Source organism: Psammomys obesus, unplaced genomic scaffold (assembly GCF_907164565.1).
Source record: "Psammomys obesus unplaced genomic scaffold, mPsaObe1.curated_primary_1811, whole genome shotgun sequence".
Taxonomy (NCBI): Eukaryota; Metazoa; Chordata; class Mammalia; order Rodentia; family Muridae; genus Psammomys; species Psammomys obesus.
Genome location: NW_026590468.1, coordinates 1,366,093 through 1,386,126, shown reverse-complemented (window position 1 = coordinate 1,386,126; position 20,034 = coordinate 1,366,093). Strand labels below are relative to the sequence as shown.

The window sequence follows — 20,034 nt, the reverse complement described above, 5'->3', positions numbered from 1 at the left end:
CCAGACAATCTGTTGTTGTACAGGATCATTTTGGAAATTCTGGGTTTTTTGTTTCTCCATATGAAGCTAAGAATCTTTCTTTCAAGGTCTGTAAAGAATTGTGTTGGTATTTGATGGGAATTGAGTCGAATCTGTAGATTGTTTTTGGCAGGATGGCCATTTTCCCTATGCTAATCCTACTGATCTGTCCAGACCCACAGGATTGTCAGCATGGAACCTGGAGGGGGGTGTGGGAATGGGATGGAACAGGAGACGTGAAGAATGGAGACAAGACAGAATTCAGATCAAGTCTTGGTTTATTGTACTTTAGGTTACAGCTTATAAAGAGTAAGAATGGGCAACTTGGGGGGAGGAACTAGTTTCAGTGAAAATCGCAAAGCAGGATATTCTCAAGGAAATTCTGAAAAGCGGTAGGACAGTTCTCAGGTAAGCGGGAGGCAAGTTCTCATACGCATACCTTGCAAATCTAAACGGTTGAACAAACCTCTACAAAGCTCAAAGCAGCACCTGCGATCCAGGGATGAAAACTCACTGTACCACGCAAGGCACAATGTACATCACACATTCCAAGCAGGCAGGAGTCAAACAGCCATTCCATGGCTCCGCACACCAATCCATGAGCACGGGAGAGCTTTCCATCTTCTGATATTTTCTTCAATTCCTTTCTTCAGAGACTTGAAGTTTTTTTTCAAACAGGTCTTTCACTTGCTTGGTTAGAGTCACCCCAAGATACTTTATGTTAGTAGTGGCTGTTGTGAAGGGTGTTGTTTCCCTGATTTCTTTCTCATCCCTTTTGTCCTTGGTATACAGGAGGGCTTCTGATTTTTTTGAGTTGATTTTGCATCTGGCCACTTTGCTGAAGGTGTTGATCAGCTGAAGGAGTTCTCTGGTTGAATTTGGGGGGTCGCTCATGTATACTATCATATCATCTGCAAATAGTGAAACTTTGACCTTTTCTTTTCTGATTTGTATCGCCTTGGTCTCCTTTAGTTGTGTTATTGTTTTAGCTAGGACTTCAAGTACTATGTTGAAGAGATATGGAGAGAATGGGCAGTTTTGCCTTGTCCCTAATATCAGTGGGATTGATTTAAGTTTGTCTCCATTGAGTTTGATATTGGCTATAGGCTTGCTGTATATCACCTTTACTATGTTTAAGTATGTGCCTTGTATCCCTGATCTCTCCAAGAATTTAAACATGAATGGATGTTGGATTTTGTCAAATGCTTTTTCGGCATCTAAGGAGATGATCATGTGTTTTTTTATCCTTCAGTTTGTTTATATGGTGGATTATATTGATGGATTTCCATATGTTGAACCACCCCTGCATGCCTGGGATGAAGCCTACTTAGTCATAGTGGATGATATCTTTTATGTGTTCTTGGATTCGGTTTGCAAGTATTTTATTGAGTATTTTTGCATCAATGTTCGTAAGAGAGATAGGTCTGAAGTTCCCTTTTTTTGTTGGGTCTTTGTGTGGTTTAGGTATCAAGGTGCCTGTGGCTTCATAGAATGAGTTTGGTAATGTTTCTTCTGTTTCTATTTTGTGGAATAGTTTGAAGAGAAATGGAGTTAACACTTCTTTGAAGGTCTGGTAGAATTCTGTGCTGAATCCATGTGGCCCTGGGCTTTGTTTGGAAGGGAGACTGTTGATGAGTGCTTCTATTTTCTTGGGGAATGTAGGACTATTCAATCTTTCTACCTCATCTTGACTTAATTTTGGTAAATGGAATCTATCAAGAAAATTGTCCATTTCTTTCTTTCTTTCTTTTTTTCATTTGTTTTAGATTTTCAAATTTTGTGGCATATAGGCTTTTGTAGTATGACCTAATTATTGTTTGGATTTCCTCAGTGTCTGTAGTTATGTCCTCCTTTTAATTTCTGATTTTGCTGATTTGGATATTTTCTCTCTCCCTTTTAGTTAGTTTGGCTAAGAATTTCTCTAGCTTATTGATTTTCTCAAAGAACCAGCTCTTGGTTTCATTGATTCTTTGAATAGTTTTATTTGTTTCTAATTGATTGATTTCAGCCCTGAGTTTGATTATTTCCAGCTGTCTGCTCCTCATGAGGATGATTTCCGAAATGTGTAGCCATCAGATAATATTCTATCTTTGTTATTGATGCATACATGTCCCAGAAACAAAATTTGCAGTCACTTTTACTCTATCACAAACAAATCTATAATTTATAATGTCTATAGTGCATCACAGTAATCAGTCCCACATTATTACCAAAGTATTATTACTTAGGATACTTCAAAGCTTGGGCACTTAGACTAAATAAGAAATGTAAATTTGAAGGTGACATCAGGATAGACCATTATAGGAATAGAAGAGGGATGTATATGTCAGGTTTTGTTATTTTCTGTTTGAGGTGTGTTTTGATCCAGGGACAAGGTTGAGATAGAAAACTTTCCTTCTCATCCTCTTTGGCTAGTAAGAGGACATTTTAAGGTCATTTCATTGACATTGGAAAGGGGGATTCTTGCATTTTTGAGTAGATATGAAGTGGGAAGAACCTCCCATTGTCCACCCCCATTGTCTCATGTCCCTGTATTCAATGCCTGCATAGCTTAAACTGTAGAGTGGGTCTCATATCTCCAGTGTGTTTCTATTGCTTCCAGTTAATGCTGGTGATCAACTCCCAATGAGAATTTCTTTTATGTCACAGAATCCAACTTCTGAATTCTTGACTTAAAAGATCAAATCATTATAGTAGTTACGTATATTTATGGCACACAACATGATATTTTGATGTATGTTTTCATTGTAGAAAGGTTACATCAAGTTTATTACCACATCCATCCACTCCTCTTGTCATTTTTATGTTACATTTCAAAATCTTCAAATCTATCCCTTAACAAGTTTTAAATATAATAGACTATTAACTGGGTTACAATACTGTGCAACTAATGGCTCAAATATATTATTACTATTTCATTTAAACTTTGAACCGCTTTGTTCACCCCTTATCACATTCTTTACTCCTATAATCTGTCCCACTGACCCCACTCTGTACCACCATTTTACTCTTTGTTCTACGTAATGGACTATTAGTTTCAAAATATTGATGGAATTATATAGTATTTGTTTTTCTGTTCTTAATTTTCTTAACACAGTGTTTTTAGGACTTCCTATATTAGTGCAATGGTGAGATTTCCTTCCTTTTCAAGTAACACACTGGCCTCTGTATAGATATCTTTTTAGTAATAAGCATTTTAACATAGAGGAGGTACTATCTCACTGTAAATTTAATTTGCATCTCCACAGTGATCATAAATGCTGAACATTTTTCACATCTCAGTTAACAGTTTAAAAATATTTGGGGATATTTCCTCTTGAGAGTGTTACTTAGATGCAATATTGCCTTCATTTTGCTTATCTTTTGCATTGTCCTAATTAATTTTTAATCAGTGACTTTTTTTGTTATTCCTTCTACTTTTCTACTACCATGCTTGATCTAACATGGATAACATATTATAAACATTTGATATTTTTTTAACATAATTCATTATATTATCTAACTTTTATTTTATTTTATTAACTTTTTTAAGAATGTTTAATTCTTTATTAATTACACCTTATTCACTTTGTATCCCCCCTATGGTTCCCTCCCTACTCCCATCTCAATCCCTCCCTTCCTCCACCCTCTGCACGCATGCCCCTCCCCAAGTCCACTGATAGGGGAAGTTTTCTTTTCTGTCCTTCTGATCCTAGTCAATTAGGTCTCATCAGGAATGGCTGCATTGTCTTCTTCTGTGGCCTGGTAAGGCTGCTCCCCCCTCAGGGGGAGGTAATTAAAGAGCAGGCCAATTAGTTCATGTCAGAGACAGTCCCTGTTCCTATTACTATGGAACCCACTTGGACCCTGTAACCATGGGTTACATCTGTGCAGTGGTTCTAGGTTATCTCCATGCATGGTCCTTTGTTTGAGTATCAGTCTCAGGAAAGACCCCTGTGCTCAGATTTTTTGGTCTGTTGCTCTCCTTGTGGAGTTCCTGTCCTGTCCAGATCTTACTATTTCCCACTTCTTTCATAAGATTCCATGCACTCTGCCCAACAGTTCGCCATAAGTCTCAGCATCTGCTTTGATAGTCTGCAAGGCAGAGCCTTTCAGAGGCCCTCTGTGGCAAGTTCTTAACTTGTTTCTGTTTTCTTCTTCTTCTGATGTCCAGCCTTTCTGGATGGGGATTGAGCATTTTAGCCAGAGTTCTCTCTCTTGATTAGTTTCTTATTAGGTGTACAGATTTTAGTAGGTTTATCCTATATTATATGTCTATATGAGTGAGTATATGCCCTGTGTGTCTTTCGGCTTCTGGACAGCTCACTCAGGATGATCCTTTCCAGATCCCACAATTTACCTGCAAGTTTCATGATGTCCTTGTTTTTCATTGCTGAGTAATATTCCATTGTGTAGATGTACCGCAATTTCTGTATTCATTCTTTCACAAAGGGGCATCTGGGTTGTTTCCAGTTTCTGGATATTACAAATAAAGTTGCTACAAACATGGTTGAGCAAATGTCCTTATTGTGTACTTGAGAATCTTTTGGGTATATGCCTGGGAGTGGTATGGCTGAATATTGAGGAAGTGCTATTCCTAGTTGTCTGAGAAAGCACCAGATTGCTTTCCAGAGTGGTTGTACAAGTTTGCATTCCCACCAGCAGTGGAGGAGGGTTCCCCTTTCTCCACAACCTCTCCAGCATGTGTTGTCCCTTGAGTTTTTGATCTTGGCCATTCTGATGTGTGTAAGGTGAAATCTCAGAGATGTTTTGATTTGCATTTCCCTGATGGCTAATGAGGTTGAACATTTCTTTAAGTGTTTCTCTGCCATTCAATATAAATTCTCAACCTCATATGGAATAACAAGAAACCCAGAATTGCTAAAATAATCCTCTACTATAAAAAAATCTTCTGGAGGTATCTCCATTCCTGATCTTAAGCTGTACTATTGAGCAACAGTTATAAAAACTGGATGGTACTGGCATAGAAAAAGACTGGTGGATCAAAGGAATTGAACAGAAGACCCAGAAATAAACCCACACACTTATGGACACCTGATTTTTGACAAAGATGCCAAATCCATTCAATGGAAAAAAGACAACATCTTCAACAAATGGTGCTGGTCCAACTGGATGTCTACATGTAGAAAAATGAAAATAGATCCATACTTATCACTCTGCACAAAACTAAAGTCCAAGTGGATCAAAGACCTCAACATAAAACCAGACACATTAAATTGGTTAGAAGAAAAAGTGGGAAAGACCCTAGAACTCATTGGCACAGGAGACAACCTCCTGAACAGAACAACAACAGCACAGGCTCTAAGAGCAACAATCAATAGATGGGACCTCATGAAATTGAAAAGCTTCTGTAAAGCAAAGGACATCATCATCAAAACAAAACGACTGTCTACAGATTGGGAAAGGACCTTCACCAACCCTCTATCTGACAGAGAGCTAATATCCAGTATATATAACGAACTAAAGAAGTTGAAAAGCAACAAACCAGGTTAATCCGATTAAACAGAGAATATATTATCTAATTTAAGATTAGGAAATGTATTCTATTGTTCATCCTCTATAGTTCTTAAGATACAAATAATGACTACAAGTAGACTTATTTGTCATGCTTTTGTCAGGATAATTTTCATGTGAAACTTCCATTTATAATAATCTGTAATTATATTAACCAGTTTAAATTGTGTTAAACTGCCCCAATAAATTAGCCTTGGAAATACAGTGTAAGCTAACACAGGATACTCCCTGTTCTCACACTTGAATTCCAGACTGGTGTGAGGTGCCACTATATTGAAGGTGTTTCGTGTGAAAGGTGTCACTGTGGAGAGGAGGAAAGAGTTGCTCACTGGTACTGCAGTTTGATCCTGAGAAAACACCATTCCCTTTCACAACAGGTTGGCATGCATTGCCCACAGTGGCACATAACTACAAGAGGACTAGGAAGGGTAGGCTCCAATGGGACTGAGAAATAGGGTTGAATTAGATACAGTACACATACACTGCCATTTCAACCTTTTGGAAGGCCTCAGAACATTCTGTACATTCATTACAGCTCCTGACTTGATCAATTATCACATCTGTGAGTGAGTCCTGAGTTCTGATCTGGGTCACTGTTCAGTTAGTACCTATGGCCTTAAGGTAAATGATGATTAATATTCTGAAATCATGCATGATGCAACTTGGTTTGGGAAAATTTGGGGGATAAAATGTCAGACCAATGTGAGACCCACATTTATTTTTAGTGGGCTAAATGTGGAATGGAGTATAACAATCACGGGGGCACTTAGTGTATTCTGATAGCCACTATTTTTTATTTCAATAGGAACCATCTCAAAAACGATGGAGACTGGAAATCACACAATGGTAACAGAGTTTGTTGTTGTGGACCTAACTGAGGACCCCACCCTTTGCTGTATCTTCTTTATACTGTTCCTGGGGGTCTACCTCACCACTCTCTTGGGCAATGTCAGCATTGTTGATCAGAAGCAGCCCTCAGCTTCACACTGCAATGTACCTCTTCCTCAGCCACTTGGCCTTTGTGGACATTGGGTGCTCCAGCTCAGTCATGATTGTGAGTTTCCTCAGAGAGGGGACTGCCATCTCTGGCTGGCTGCGTAGTCCCGCTTGGCTCTGATGTGGTCTTTGGGACTGCTGAGTGCTTCCTGCTGGCTGCCATAGCCTATGACCACTATGTGGCCATCTGCTCACCCCTGCTCTACTCCACTCTCATGTCTCCCAGAGTCTGCTTCATCTTATTGGTTATGTGGGTGGATGTGTGAATTCTTCATCGTTCACTAGTTGTTTATTGAGCCTGAATTTCTGTGGACCAAATAAAGTCAACCACTTCTTCTGTGACCTCCCACCCTGGTGGAGCTTTCTTTTTTTTTTTCTTATCAGTTACATTTTATTAACTCTGTATCCCAGCCATGTCCCAATCCCTCATTCCCTCGCAGTCCCTCTCTCTCTCCCTCCTCTCCACTGTGCCCCTTGCCAAGTCCACTGATGGGGGGACCTCCTCCCCATTCATCTGATCCTGTTTTATCAGGTATCTTCAGGACTGGCTGCAAAGCTCTCCTCTGTGGCCTAACAGGACTGCTCCTCCCTTGGGGGGTGGGGAGGCCAAAGAGACAGTCATTGAGTTCCTGTTAGAAATAGTCCTTGTTCCCCTCACTATGGGAAACAAATTGGTTACTGAGCTACCACAGGCTACATCTGAGCAGAGGTTCTAAGTTATATCCATACATGGCCCTTGTTTGAATGTCAGTCTCAGAAAAGACCCTGTGCCCAAATACATTTGGTCCTTGTGGAGCTCCTATCCTTTCCCCATCAGACTAACTCCCCTTCTTTCTTATGATTCCCTGTACTCTGCCAAAGGTTTGGTCATGAGTCTTTGCTTTGAAAACACTGCTACTTAGAGTCTTTCAAATGCGCTCAGCAGACTCCTGTCATACGTTCAATGCACATCCCATCTGTCTTTCTAAATGAGGATTGATCATCTTACCCCATGTCTGCTCTCTTGATTATCTTTTTAGGTGTACAGATTTCATTATGTTTATCACATCTTATAGGTCTATATAAGTGAGTATATACCGTGTTTGTCTTTCTCCTTCTGGGATATTTCACTCAGGATGATCTTTTCTAGATCCCACCATTTGCCTGCAAATTTCATGATTTCCTCCTTTTTGATTGCTGAGTAGTATTCCATTGTGTAAAAATACCACAATTTCTGTACCCATTCCTTCGTTGATGGACATCTGGGTTGTTTCCAGGTTCTGGCTATTACAAATAAAGCTGCTATAAACATGGTTGAGCAAATATCCCTTTTGTGTACTTGAGCAAACTTTGGGTATATACCTAGCAGTGGTATAGCTGGGTCTTGAGGAAGCACTATTCCTAATTGTCTTAGAAAGCGCCAGATAGATTTCCAGAGTGGTTGTACCAGTTTACATTCCCACCAGCAGTGGAGGAGGGTTCCCCTTTCTCCACAACATCTCCAGCATGTGTTGTCCCTTGAGTTTTTCATCTTGGCCATTCTGATGGGTGTAAGGTGATATCTCAGGGTCGTTTTGATTTGCATTTCCCTGATGGCTAATGAGGTTGAGCATTTCTTTAAGTGTTTCTCTGCCATTCGATATTCCTCTGTTGAGAATTCTCTGTTTAGCTCTGCTTCCCATTTTTTAATTGGATTACTTGGTTTGCTACTTTTCAGCTTCTGTAGTTCTTTGTATATACTCGATATTAGTCCTCTGTCAGATAAAGGGTTAGTGAAGATTCTTTCCCAATCTGTAGGCAGTCGTTTTGTTTTGATGACAGTGTCCTTTGCTTTACAGAAGTTTTTCAGTTTCATGAGGTCCCATTTATTGATTGTTGCTCTTAGAGCCTGTGCTGTTGTTGTTCTGTTCAGGAGGTTGTCTCCTGTGCCAATGAGTTCTAGGCTGTTCCCCACTTTTTCTTCTAATAGATTTAGAGTATCTGGTTTTATGTTGAGGTCTTTGATCCACTTGGACTTTAGTTTTGTGCAGGGTGATAAATATAGATCTATTTTCATTTTTCTGCATGTGGACATCCAGTTGGACCAGCACCATTTGTTGAAGATGCTATCTTTTTTCCATGGAATGTTTTTGGCTTCTTTGTCGAAAATCGAGTATTCATAGGTGTGTGGGTTTATTTCTGGGTCTTCTATGTGGTTCCATTGATCCTCCTTTCTGTTTTTATGCCAATCTGGTGGAGCTATCTTGTACCCATGTTTATATTGCTGAAATGTCTCCTACCATCTCAGCAGGCTCTATCATCATCATCACCCTATTCACTATCATTGCTTCATACCTCTACATCCTTCACTCCATCCTCAAGATGTGCTCTACTGAGGGCAGGCGCAAGGCCTTCTCCACCTGCACCTCCCACCTCACTGGGATCACCTTGTTTTATGGGATAGTTACATTTGTTTATGTCACACCAGAGGCCTATAAGAATGCAAGAAGCCTACAGAACACCTAATAAATTAGACCAGAAAAGTAAATTCCTCCCGTCACATAATAATCAAAACAGTAAGTATACAGAACTAAGAAAAAAATACTAAAAGCTGCAAAGGAAAAAGGACAAGAACGTATAATGGCAAACCAATCACAATCACACCTGACTTCTCAACAGAAACTATGAAATCCAGAAGAGCCTGAATGGATATCATGCAGAGCCTAAGAGAGCACAGATGTCAGCCTAGGCTACTGTACCCAGCAAAACTCTCAGTCCTCATAGACGGAGAAAATACCTACACACAAATCCAGAGTTACAGAAGATACTAGAAGGAAAAATACAACCCAAGAAAACTAACTACTTTCAAGAAATCACAAGAAATAAATAACCTCACTACAGCAAAACAAAAGTAGCCAAACACACTACCATGGACAATATCAATATCAAAGGATCTAACAGCCACTGGTTATTAATCTCTCTCAATATCAGTGGACTCAATTCTCCAATGAAAAGACACAGACTAACAGAATGGATGCGTAAACAAGACCCAACAATCTGTTGCATACAAGAAACACACTTAAATCACAAAGATAGACATTACCTGAGAATAAAGGGCTGGAAGACGGTTTTCCAAGCAAATGGACCTAAGAAGCAAGTAGGAGTAGTCATTCTAATATCTAATAAAGTAGATTTTCAACCAAAATCAATCAAAAGAGATAGAGAAGGACACTTCATACTCATCAAGGGAAAAATCCACCAGGAAGATATCACAATCCTGAACATCAATGCCCCAAATGCAAGGGCACCCACATTAGTAAAAGAAACTTTAATAAAACTTAAACCACACATAGACGCCCACACATTAATAGTGGGAGATTCAACACCCCACTCTTGACAAAGGACAGGTCAACAAAACAGAAATTAAACAAAGAAACAATGTCTCTAACAGAGGTCATGAATCAAATGGACCTCACAGACATCTACAGAACCTTTCACCCAAACTCAAAAGAATTTACCTTCTTCTCAGCACCTCATGGAACCTTCTCCAAAATAGACCATATAGTTGGTCACAAAGCAAGCCTCAACAGATACAAGAAGATTGAAATAATCCCTTGTATCCTATCTGATCACCATGGACTAAAACTGGACCTCAATGACAAAAATAGCAAACAGCCTCCACACACATGGAAACTGAACAACTTGCTTCTAAATGACAGCTGGGTCAAAGAAGAAATAAAGAAAGAAATTAAAGACTTCCTAGAATTCAATGAAAATGAAGGCACAACATACCCAAACTTATGGGACACAATGAAAGCAGTGCTAAGAGGAAAGTTCATAGCACTAAGTGCCTTCAAAAAGAAATGTAAAACATCTCATGCAAGCAACTTAATGGCTCACTTAAAAGCCCTAGAAAAAAAAAGAAGCAGACCTCCCAAAGAAATAATCAAACTCAGGGCTGAAATCAATGAATTAGAAACAAATAAAACAATTCAAAGAATCAATGAAACCAAGAGCTGGTTCTTTGAGAAAAACAACAAGATAGACAAACCCTTAGCCAAACTATCCAAATCAACAAAATCAGAAATGAAAAGAGGGACATAACCACAGACACTGAAGAAATCCAAACAATAATTAGGTCTTACTTCCAAAGTCTATATGCCACAAAATTTGAAAATCTAAATGAAATGGACAATTTTCTTGACTGATTCTACATGCCAAAGCTGAATCAAGAGCAGGTAAACCAATTGAATAGTCTTATATCCTCTGAGGAAATAGAAGCTGTCATCAAAAGTCTACCATGCAAAAAAAGCCCAGGGCCAGATGGTTTCAGCGCTGAATTCTACCAGACCTTCAAAGAAGAGCTAACACCAATAATCTTCAAACTATTCCACAAGATAGAAACACAAGGAACACTACCAAACTCATTCTATAAAGTCACCTTGGTACCTAAACCTCACAAAGACCCAACAAAGAAAGAGAATTTCAGGCCAATCTCCCTCATGAACATTGATGCAGAAATACTCAACAAAATACTTGCAAACCGAATCCAAGAACACATCAAAGACATCATCCACTACGACCAAGTAGGCTTCATCCCAGGCATGCAGGGATGATTCAATATACAGAAATCCATCAAGTGATCCACCACATAAACAAACTGAAGGAGAAAAACCACATGATCATCTCCTTAGATGCTGAAAAGGCATTTGACAACATCTAACATCCATTCATGTTTAAAGTATTGGAGAGATCAGGGATACAAGGCACATACTTGAACATAGTAGAGGCAATATGCAGCAGGCCTATAGCCAACATCAAACTCAATGGAGAGAAACTTAAATCATTCCCACTGAAATCAGGTACAAGGCAAGGCTGTCCACTCTCTCCATATCTTTTCAACATTGTTCTTGAAGTCCTAGCCAGAGCAATAAGACAATTGAAGGAGATCAAGGGGATACAAATTGAAAAGGAAGAAGTCAAAGTATCACTGTTTGCAGATGATATGATAGTATACCTGAGTCACCCCAAAAACTCTACCAGGGAACTCCTACAGCTGATTAACACCTTCAGCAAAGTGGCTGGGTACAAAATTAACTCAAAAAAATCAGTAGCCTTCCTGTATACAAAAGACAAAAGGGCCAAGAGAGAAATAAGGGAAGCAACACCCTTCAAAATAGCCACAAAGGACATAAAGTACCTAACCACGCAAGTCAAAGACTTGTATAAAAAAATTTCCAGTCTTTGAAAAAAGAATTAGAAGATATCAGAAGATGGAAAGATTTCCCTTGCTCATGGCTTGGCAGGATTAATATAGTAAAATGGCCATCTTACCAAAAGCAATCTACAAATTCAATGCAATTCCCATCAAATTACCAACACAATTCTTTATAGACCTGGAAAGAAAAATTCTCACCTTCATATGGAACAACAAGAAACTCAGAATTGCTAAAACAATTCTCTACGGTAATAATCTTCAGGAGGTGTCTTTATCCCTGATCTCAAGCTGTACTATAGAGCAACAATACTAAAAACTGCATGGTAATGGCATAGAAACAGACTGGTGGATCAATGGAATCGAATAGAAGACCCTGACATAAATCCACACACTTATGGACACCTGATTTTTGACAAAGATGCCAAATCTATTCAATGGAAAAAAGACAGCATCTTCAACAAATGGTGCTGGTCTAACTGGAAGTCTACATGTAGAAAAATGAAAATAGATCCATACTTATCACCCTGCACAAAACTAAAGTCTAAGTGGATCAAAGACCTCAACATAAAACTAGACACACTAAACCACTTAGAAGAAAAAGTGGGGAATTCCCTTAAACTCATTGGCACAGGAGACAACCTCCTGAACAGAACACCAACAGCACATGCTCTGAGAGCAACAATCAATAAATGGGACCTCATGAAACTGAAAAGCTTCTGTAAAGCAAAGGACACTGTCCTCAGAACAAAACAGCAGCCTACAGACTGGGAAAGAATCTTCACCAAACCTCTATCTGACAGATGGCTAATATCCACTATATATAAATAACTAAAGGCAAATATATATATATATAAATATATTTATATATAAATAACTAAACAGCAAAAAATCAAGTAATCCAATTAAAAAATGGAGTACAGAGCTAAACAGAGAATTCTCTGCAGAGGAATATGGAATGGCAGAGAAACACTTAAAGAAATGCTCAACCTCATTAGCCATCAGGGAAATGCAAATCAAAATGATCCTAAGATTTCACCATACACCCATCAAAACAGCTAAGATCAAAAACTCAAGAGACAACACATGCTGGAGAGGTTGTGGAGAAAGGGGAACCCTCCTCCACTGCTGGTGGGAATGTAAACTTGTACAACTACTCTGGAAAGCAATCTGGCACTTTCTCAGACAACTAGGAATAGCACTTCCTCATGACCCAGCTATACCACTCCTAGGCATATATCCAACAAAGTCTCAATTACACAATAAGGACATTTGCTCAACCATATTTGTAGCAGCCTTATTTGTAATATCCAGAAGCTGGAAACAAACCAGATGCCCCTCAGTGGAGGAATGGATGCACAAATTGTGGTATATCTACACAATAGAATATTACTCAGCAATGAAAAACAAGGAAATCATGAAATTTGCAGGTAAATGGTGAGATCTGGAAAAGATCGTCCTGAGTGAGCTATCCCAGAAGCAGAAAGATGTACATGCTATATACTCACTCATATAGACATATAATATAGGATAAACCTACTAAAATCAGTACACCTAAAGAAACTAATCAAGAGGGAGGACTCTTGCTAAAATGCTCAATTCCTATCCAGAAAGGCAAAAAGGCTGGACATCAGAAGAAGGAGAAAAGAGGGAAAAGTCAGGAGCCTGACACAGAGGACCTCTGAAAAGCTCTGCCCTGCAGACTATCAATGTATATGCTGAGACTTATGGGCAACCTTTCAGCAGAGTGCAGGGAATCTTAGGAAAGAAGTGGGAAACAGTAAGATCTGGAGAGGACAGGAACTCACAAGGAGAGCAACAGAACCAAAATATCTGAGCACAGGGGTCTTCCCTGAGACTGCTATTCCAACCAAGGACTATGCATGGAGATAACCTAAGATCCCTGCACAGATGTAGCCCATGGCAGTTCAGTATCCAAGTGGGTTCCATTGTAATAGGACAGGGACTGTCTCTGACATGAACTGATTGCCCTGCTCTTTAATTATCTCCCCCTGAGGGGGAAGCAGCATTACCAGGCCACAGAAGACAACTCAGCCACTCCTAATGAGACCTAATTGACTAGGATCAGAAGGAAGGAAAAGAAGTCCTCCCCTATCAGTGGACTTGGGGAGGGGCATGCATGCAGAGGGTGAAGGAAGGGAGGGATTGGGATGGGAGGAGAGAGAGAACCACAAGTGTAATTAATAAAGAAAAAATAATTAATTAAAAAAGGCATAGCCCTCCTTAGTACAAGTGATAAACAGGCTGGTAAAGAAATTAGGCAAACAACACTACAGCAATAAATAATATAAAATATCTTGGTGTAACTCTAACCAAGCAAGTGAAAGACTTTATGATAAGAAAGAATTTAAAAAAGATATTAGAAGATGGAAAGATCTCCCATGTTCATAGATTGGTAGGATTAATATAGGAAAAATGGCCACTTTACCAAAAGCAATTTCCAGATTCAATGCAATAGCATCAAAATTCCAACACAGTTCCTTACACACCTCAAAAGACTGCTCCTTAACTTCATATAGAAAAATTTAAAAGCCAGGATAGCTAAAACAATTCTGGAAAATAAAAGCCCTTCGGGAGGTTTCACCATTTCTGATTTCAAGCTGTATTACAAAGCAATAGTGAAAAAAAAAACAAACCCATGCATGGTATTGGCATAAAAACTGCCAGGTTGATCAATGTAATCTAATGAAAGACTCATAAATAAACCCACATACCTATGGACATCTGATTTTTTACAAAGAAGCCAAAACTGTACAATGGAAAAATAAAGTATCTTCAAAAATGGTGCTGTTCTAAATAAATGTCAACATATACAAGAATGCAAATAGACCCATATTTATTACCATGCACAAGACTCAAGTCCAAGTGAATTAAAGACCTCAACATAAAGCACTAAGTCTAATAGAAGGGAAAGTGAGGAATAGTCTTGAACTCATTGGTACAGAAGACAACTTTCTGAACAGAACACCAGCAGCTCAGGCACAAAGATGAACAATTAATAAGTGGAACTTAAGAAAACTGAAAACTTCTGCAAGACAAAGTACACTGTCAATAGAACAAAATGACAGCCTATAGAATGGGTAAAGATCATTACCTATTTTACATCTGACAGAAGGCTAATATCCAAAAGACAAAAAGAACTCAAGAAATTAAACACCAAAAAAACCAAATAATCCAATTAAAAATTGAGGTACAGAGCTAAGCAGAAAATATTCAACGGAGGAATCTCAAATGGCAGAGAAACACTTAAAGAAATTTCAATGTTCTTAGTCATCAGAGAAATGCAAATCAAAACACCCTGAGATTCTATCTTACATCCATCAGAATGGCTAAGATAAAAAAAACTCAAGTGACAGCACATGCTGGTGAGGATGTGGAGCAAGGGGAACACTCTTCCATTGCTGGAGGGAGTGTAAACTTGTATAACCACAGTGGAAATCAATCTGGAGGTTTCTCCGAAAATTGAAAATAGATCTACCTCAAGACCCATTCCTGGGCATATACCTAAAAGATGGTCCACCATGCCACAAGGACATTTGCTCAACTATGTTCATAGCAGCTTTATTTGTAGTAGCCAGAACTGAAAACAACTTAGATGTCCCTCAACCGAAGAATGGATAGAGAAAATGTGGTACATTTACACAACAGAATATCACTCAACTATTAAAAACAAAGATACCATGCAGTTTGCAAGCAAATAAATGAAACTAGAAAAGATCATCCTGAGTGAGAAAACCCAGACCCAGAAAAACACGCCATGGTATGTGCTCATGATATATGATATATATTAGCCATAAAGTACAGGATAACTATGCTAAAATCCATAGACCCAAAGAAGCCAAGGAGGGCCCAAAGGTTGAATATCACTCAGAAGAGGAAATAGACATCTGAAGTATATAGAAGGAGAAAATTGGGTGGGAGAGAAAATTGGTGGGTGAGCATTCTAGGATGGGGGGATTCCTGATAGTCTATGAGGGTGACCCTAGCTGAGACTCCTAGCAGTAGGGGTTAAGGAGCCTAAAGGCAACACCTCCTATAGCCAGGTGGGACTTTCAATGGAGGGAGGGGGACACCAACTCACCCATAAAATCTTTGTCCTAAAATTTGTCTTGCCTCCAAAAAGAGTATTGGGAAAAAAAGGGCAGCACTGTGGCTATTTACAAGAAGCTTCCAGTATTGATTGGTGAAAACAAAACCCTAACTTCTTAGTGGACTAAAACACAGATACACAGTGTTCTGTGGGGTACAGTGGTGATCTTAGACACTGAGATTCAGTAAGACTCTTTCTAAGTGGCTTAAAGTATGGACTGGTATCTGCAACATAATGTAGATGCTACACCGGTGAAGGGAAGAGGGGATTATCAGCAGAGGCTGTGTGAGAGAGTCTTGAGGCAGCAGAATGTGAGCATGTTCAATATTTTGAAAGGAAAGGAAATACCATGAGAGAGAGAGAGAGAGAGAGAGAGAGAGAGAGAGAGAGAGAGAGAAAATGAAGACAGAGGCCAAATCTAAGGCCTTCAAAAATCTTATTTTTAATTTTTTAAAATCTTATTAATAAGGTAACAGGTCTTCATACATATTTCATATTGTTTTTGTTCTCCTACATCTCTTGTCTTCCTCTCTTCACTGTATCATTTGAGCCCCAATATTCTTCTTTTCAGTTTGTTCTTCTCCATTCCACTGCCTTAAAACTTTATTATCCCCAAGTTTCATGGGCCATTTTCTTTTTTAATTTTTATTATTAGTTACATTTTATTAATTTTGTATCCCAGCTGTATCCCACTCCCTCATTTCCTCCCAATACCACCCTTCTTCCCTCATCTCCTCCATGCCCCTTTCCAAGTCCACTGATTGGGGAGGTCCTCCTCCCCTTTCATCTGATCCTGTTTTATCAGGTATCTTCAAGACTGGCTGCAAAGTCCTCCTCTGTGGCCTAGCAGTACTGCTCTTCCCTTGGGGGGAAGGGAGGTCAAAGAGCCTGCCATTGAGTTGCTGTCAGAAATAGTCCCTATTCCCCTCACTATGGGAAACACATTGGTTACTGAGCTATCACGGGCTACAACCTCATGGGCCATTTTCTAGTTAGAGGCTAGAACTTCTTGAAGAAAATACTTTATTTGGATATATGGCTATGGAAGTTATATGTAGCATGATTTAGAAGATGGAGAGATAGGAAAACTCATTAAGGATATTATTCATTAAGCTTCTGCCAGAACAGCAATACATATGTAAATATATATATATATATACTTATATTTATTTTTATATATTTATTTATATATGTATATCTATTCAGTATATGTATTATGTATATATACTCAAATACATTGATATCTACATTTACACACACATATATATTTACTATGTGTTCATACATTTATTACAATATTTAAATATTTATTACAAATTTTATATGCATTATTTCATTTTAATTATACATATAAGGGTGTTTTATATATATTTTTTCTAAATTATATACATATTTACATGTGTGTATGTATAAAAAAAGAGAGAGATTAAGAAATTGTCTCATGCAAGTACAAAGTCTGCAAAGCAGGCAAACAGCCTGAAAATACTGTTAAGAGTTGATATTGCAGTCTTGAGGTCTAGAGTTCCAAGACCTTTCCTCTTCAGAGGACCTTAGGCTCCTCTCTTAGGACCTTTAACTGAGTAGACAAGGACCATCTATATTAAAATTTGCTTTTGATGACTGTCAGTCTAAATGTCAAATATGTCTTAAAAATAGCATCAGAGGTACATTTGGACTAGTGTCTGATCAAGCACCTGGGTAGCATATCCTTATCAAGCTGATAGGTAAAGTTAACCATCCCACTGGAACTGTTTATGATAAGCTGACTGTGAGAGAGGTGAGCCTGGAGCAGGCACATTGACAACGAAGACAGAGAAAAGTAAGTAAATTGTGGCCTTCAAATACACACAATTTTATAATGAAATGAAGGAGTGCAGAAAAGGAAGAGAAATAATTTTTTCTCGTGTTTCTGAATCCATAAAAGGATTGAATCACAGAATCCCTTACTAGAGAAGATCAAGCTGGAAGAGAGAGGAACTAGAGTGATAAATAAAGTAGTGGTTCATCAGTGAACCCAGGTAAATTTAGACTTTCAGGAGGAGCTGGGGTATGACTCAGTGCCATAAATCTTAGTTACCAAGAACCAGACACTGGGCTTCATTCCTAGCACCACAAAAGAAAAAGAAAGATTTTTAAGAGAGCAGGTTAATCAGGAGTTCTCATCCCTTTCTTTCATGAGAAGCCTGCTTCTTTCCCCAATTCAGAGACCAGGGACCCAGACCAGAATGTTATGAGTTTGCAAAACCTATTCCCAGTAGTCAATAGTGCTCCATGGGAAAAAAAAATTCCAAAAACCCAAAACCCAATCCAAACCAAACCAACAAAATAGCAAAACAACAAAACAAACCTCCAGGATTCAGGCAAAACAATCACAAAATAAATCTGAAAACAACTTCAGGAATTTTATTTGTTATTTTCTTTTAAAATGTATCCTCAGAAATGACTATTCTTACTATGCATTTTGCAGGATGAGTGACTGTTGAAATACAACACCCCTAATCATTTACATGTTCTATAATTGTAATTTATAGCAGGTAACTACTTTTGAAAACAAAAACTGCAAATGAAAATAATTTTCAGGAAATTACTTGTTATAAAAATATTTTTTATTAATTATAAGCTTACTTAAATTTATTAAATGTAACTTGCTATGAAAATATGATTTATTACTTAATATCTGAACATCTATCCTCTATAGTTACTAAAAAACTTCCACATGGCTAATTATATATCAGAACATACATTTCAGCCACAGGCATTTAGCTTCTTTTCATTATTGTGTCTGTAGGATATTATTGTCATATCAAATCCTACAATATAACAGATATCACTTAAGAGAATATTTTCCTACCAATCTGTCTCTTCAGAGCACCCTTAATCTCATTGTTCCTGAGGCTGTAGATGAGTGGGTTCAACATGGGGATCACCACCATGTAGAACACAGACACCACCTTGTTCTGGTCCGTGGAGTAGCTGGACTTGGGCATCACATAAATGAATGTGACAGTTCCATAGAACAGAGTGACCGCAGTGAGGTGGGAGGTGCAGGTGGAGAAGGCCTTGTGGCAGCCCTCAGTGGAGCGCATCTTCAGGATGGTGATGAGGATGTAGGTGTAGGAGACAGCAATGACAAACACTGTGACTATAATGACAAAGGCAGAACAAAATGAAGCAGGAACTATGGGAACATTTCCACCAGAACAGGAGATCTCTAGAAAGAAGCCAAATCACAGGAAAAGTGATTGACTCTATTTGGTCCACAGAAGAGAAGAGAAAAGAAGGACAGAATAAAGGAGGAAGCATTAAGAAGGCCACCAGTATAAGATCCTATAAGCAACTGCACACAGACCTGTGTGGACATTTTGGTTGAATAAAGCAGTGGGTTGCAAATTGCCACAGTAGCCAGAAGGAAGCATTCAACTGTTCCATAAAAAAGCACCTGAGCCAAGCTGGATGGTACACCCAAGGTAGGAGATTGTGCTTCCTTTCACCAGGAAGTTGACAAGCATATTGGGTATGACAGAAGATGAAATGCCTATGTCAGTAGAGGCCAAGTGGCTGAAAAAAAAGTACATGGGGTGATGGAGCTGGGAAGAGACTCTGATGAGAAGGATGGTGGTGAGGTTTCCAGACATGGTCACCAGGTAGATGCACAGGATGATGGTGAAGAGGACAAGTCTAAGAACTGAGTCATCAGTTAATCCCAGTAAAATGAACTCTGTCACTGCAGTGTGGTTCTCATCCTCCTGGAAAGCCATGGGGCAGTGTAGCTGCTGCCAGGTCAAGGTTGTGGTGGGGACAAAACAGGAGGAGATATATATATGGCTGCATTTTCATTAACACATAGACAGTTGTCATTACAAAAATGCCATCAAAACATATAATTGAGGTATTACATTGAATGCTTAGTATATTCATATGTATTGAATCTTTAATAACCATAATGTTTTAATTGAAGTATAGTGGAATTAAATATAATTTTAACATTGTATGCAGATGATAAAACATTTAGTCTATAAAGGTAAGAAGTGGTGCTGGAGGGATGGCTCAGTGGTTAAGACTACTGCTGTTTGTGCAGAGGACCTTGTTTGTTTTAGTACCCACATTGGATGACCTTTCCACTGCCTTTAACTCCAGTTCTAGGGGTTCCAGGTACACCTTTTCACCTCATTGGGCACCAAGCACTCACAGAGTTGCACATCCATGCACACAGGCACTCACA

General features: G+C 38.8%; 1 protein-coding gene and 1 pseudogene across 1 annotated transcript; one reads left to right on the top strand and one right to left on the bottom strand.

Annotated features, from left to right (window-relative positions):
- The first annotated feature begins 6,354 nt into the window (after positions 1 to 6,354).
- Positions 6,355 to 9,012, top strand: LOC129676935 (olfactory receptor 481-like; annotated as a pseudogene).
- Positions 9,013 to 18,643: 9,631 nt separating this feature from the next.
- On the bottom strand, positions 18,644 to 19,570 carry LOC129676928 (olfactory receptor 469-like). The gene is given in 3 exon segments (XM_055607465.1): positions 18,644 to 19,032; positions 19,035 to 19,245; positions 19,247 to 19,570. Coding segments are annotated over 3 exon segments (924 nt in total).
- Between the last annotated feature and the right edge of the window lie 464 nt (positions 19,571 to 20,034).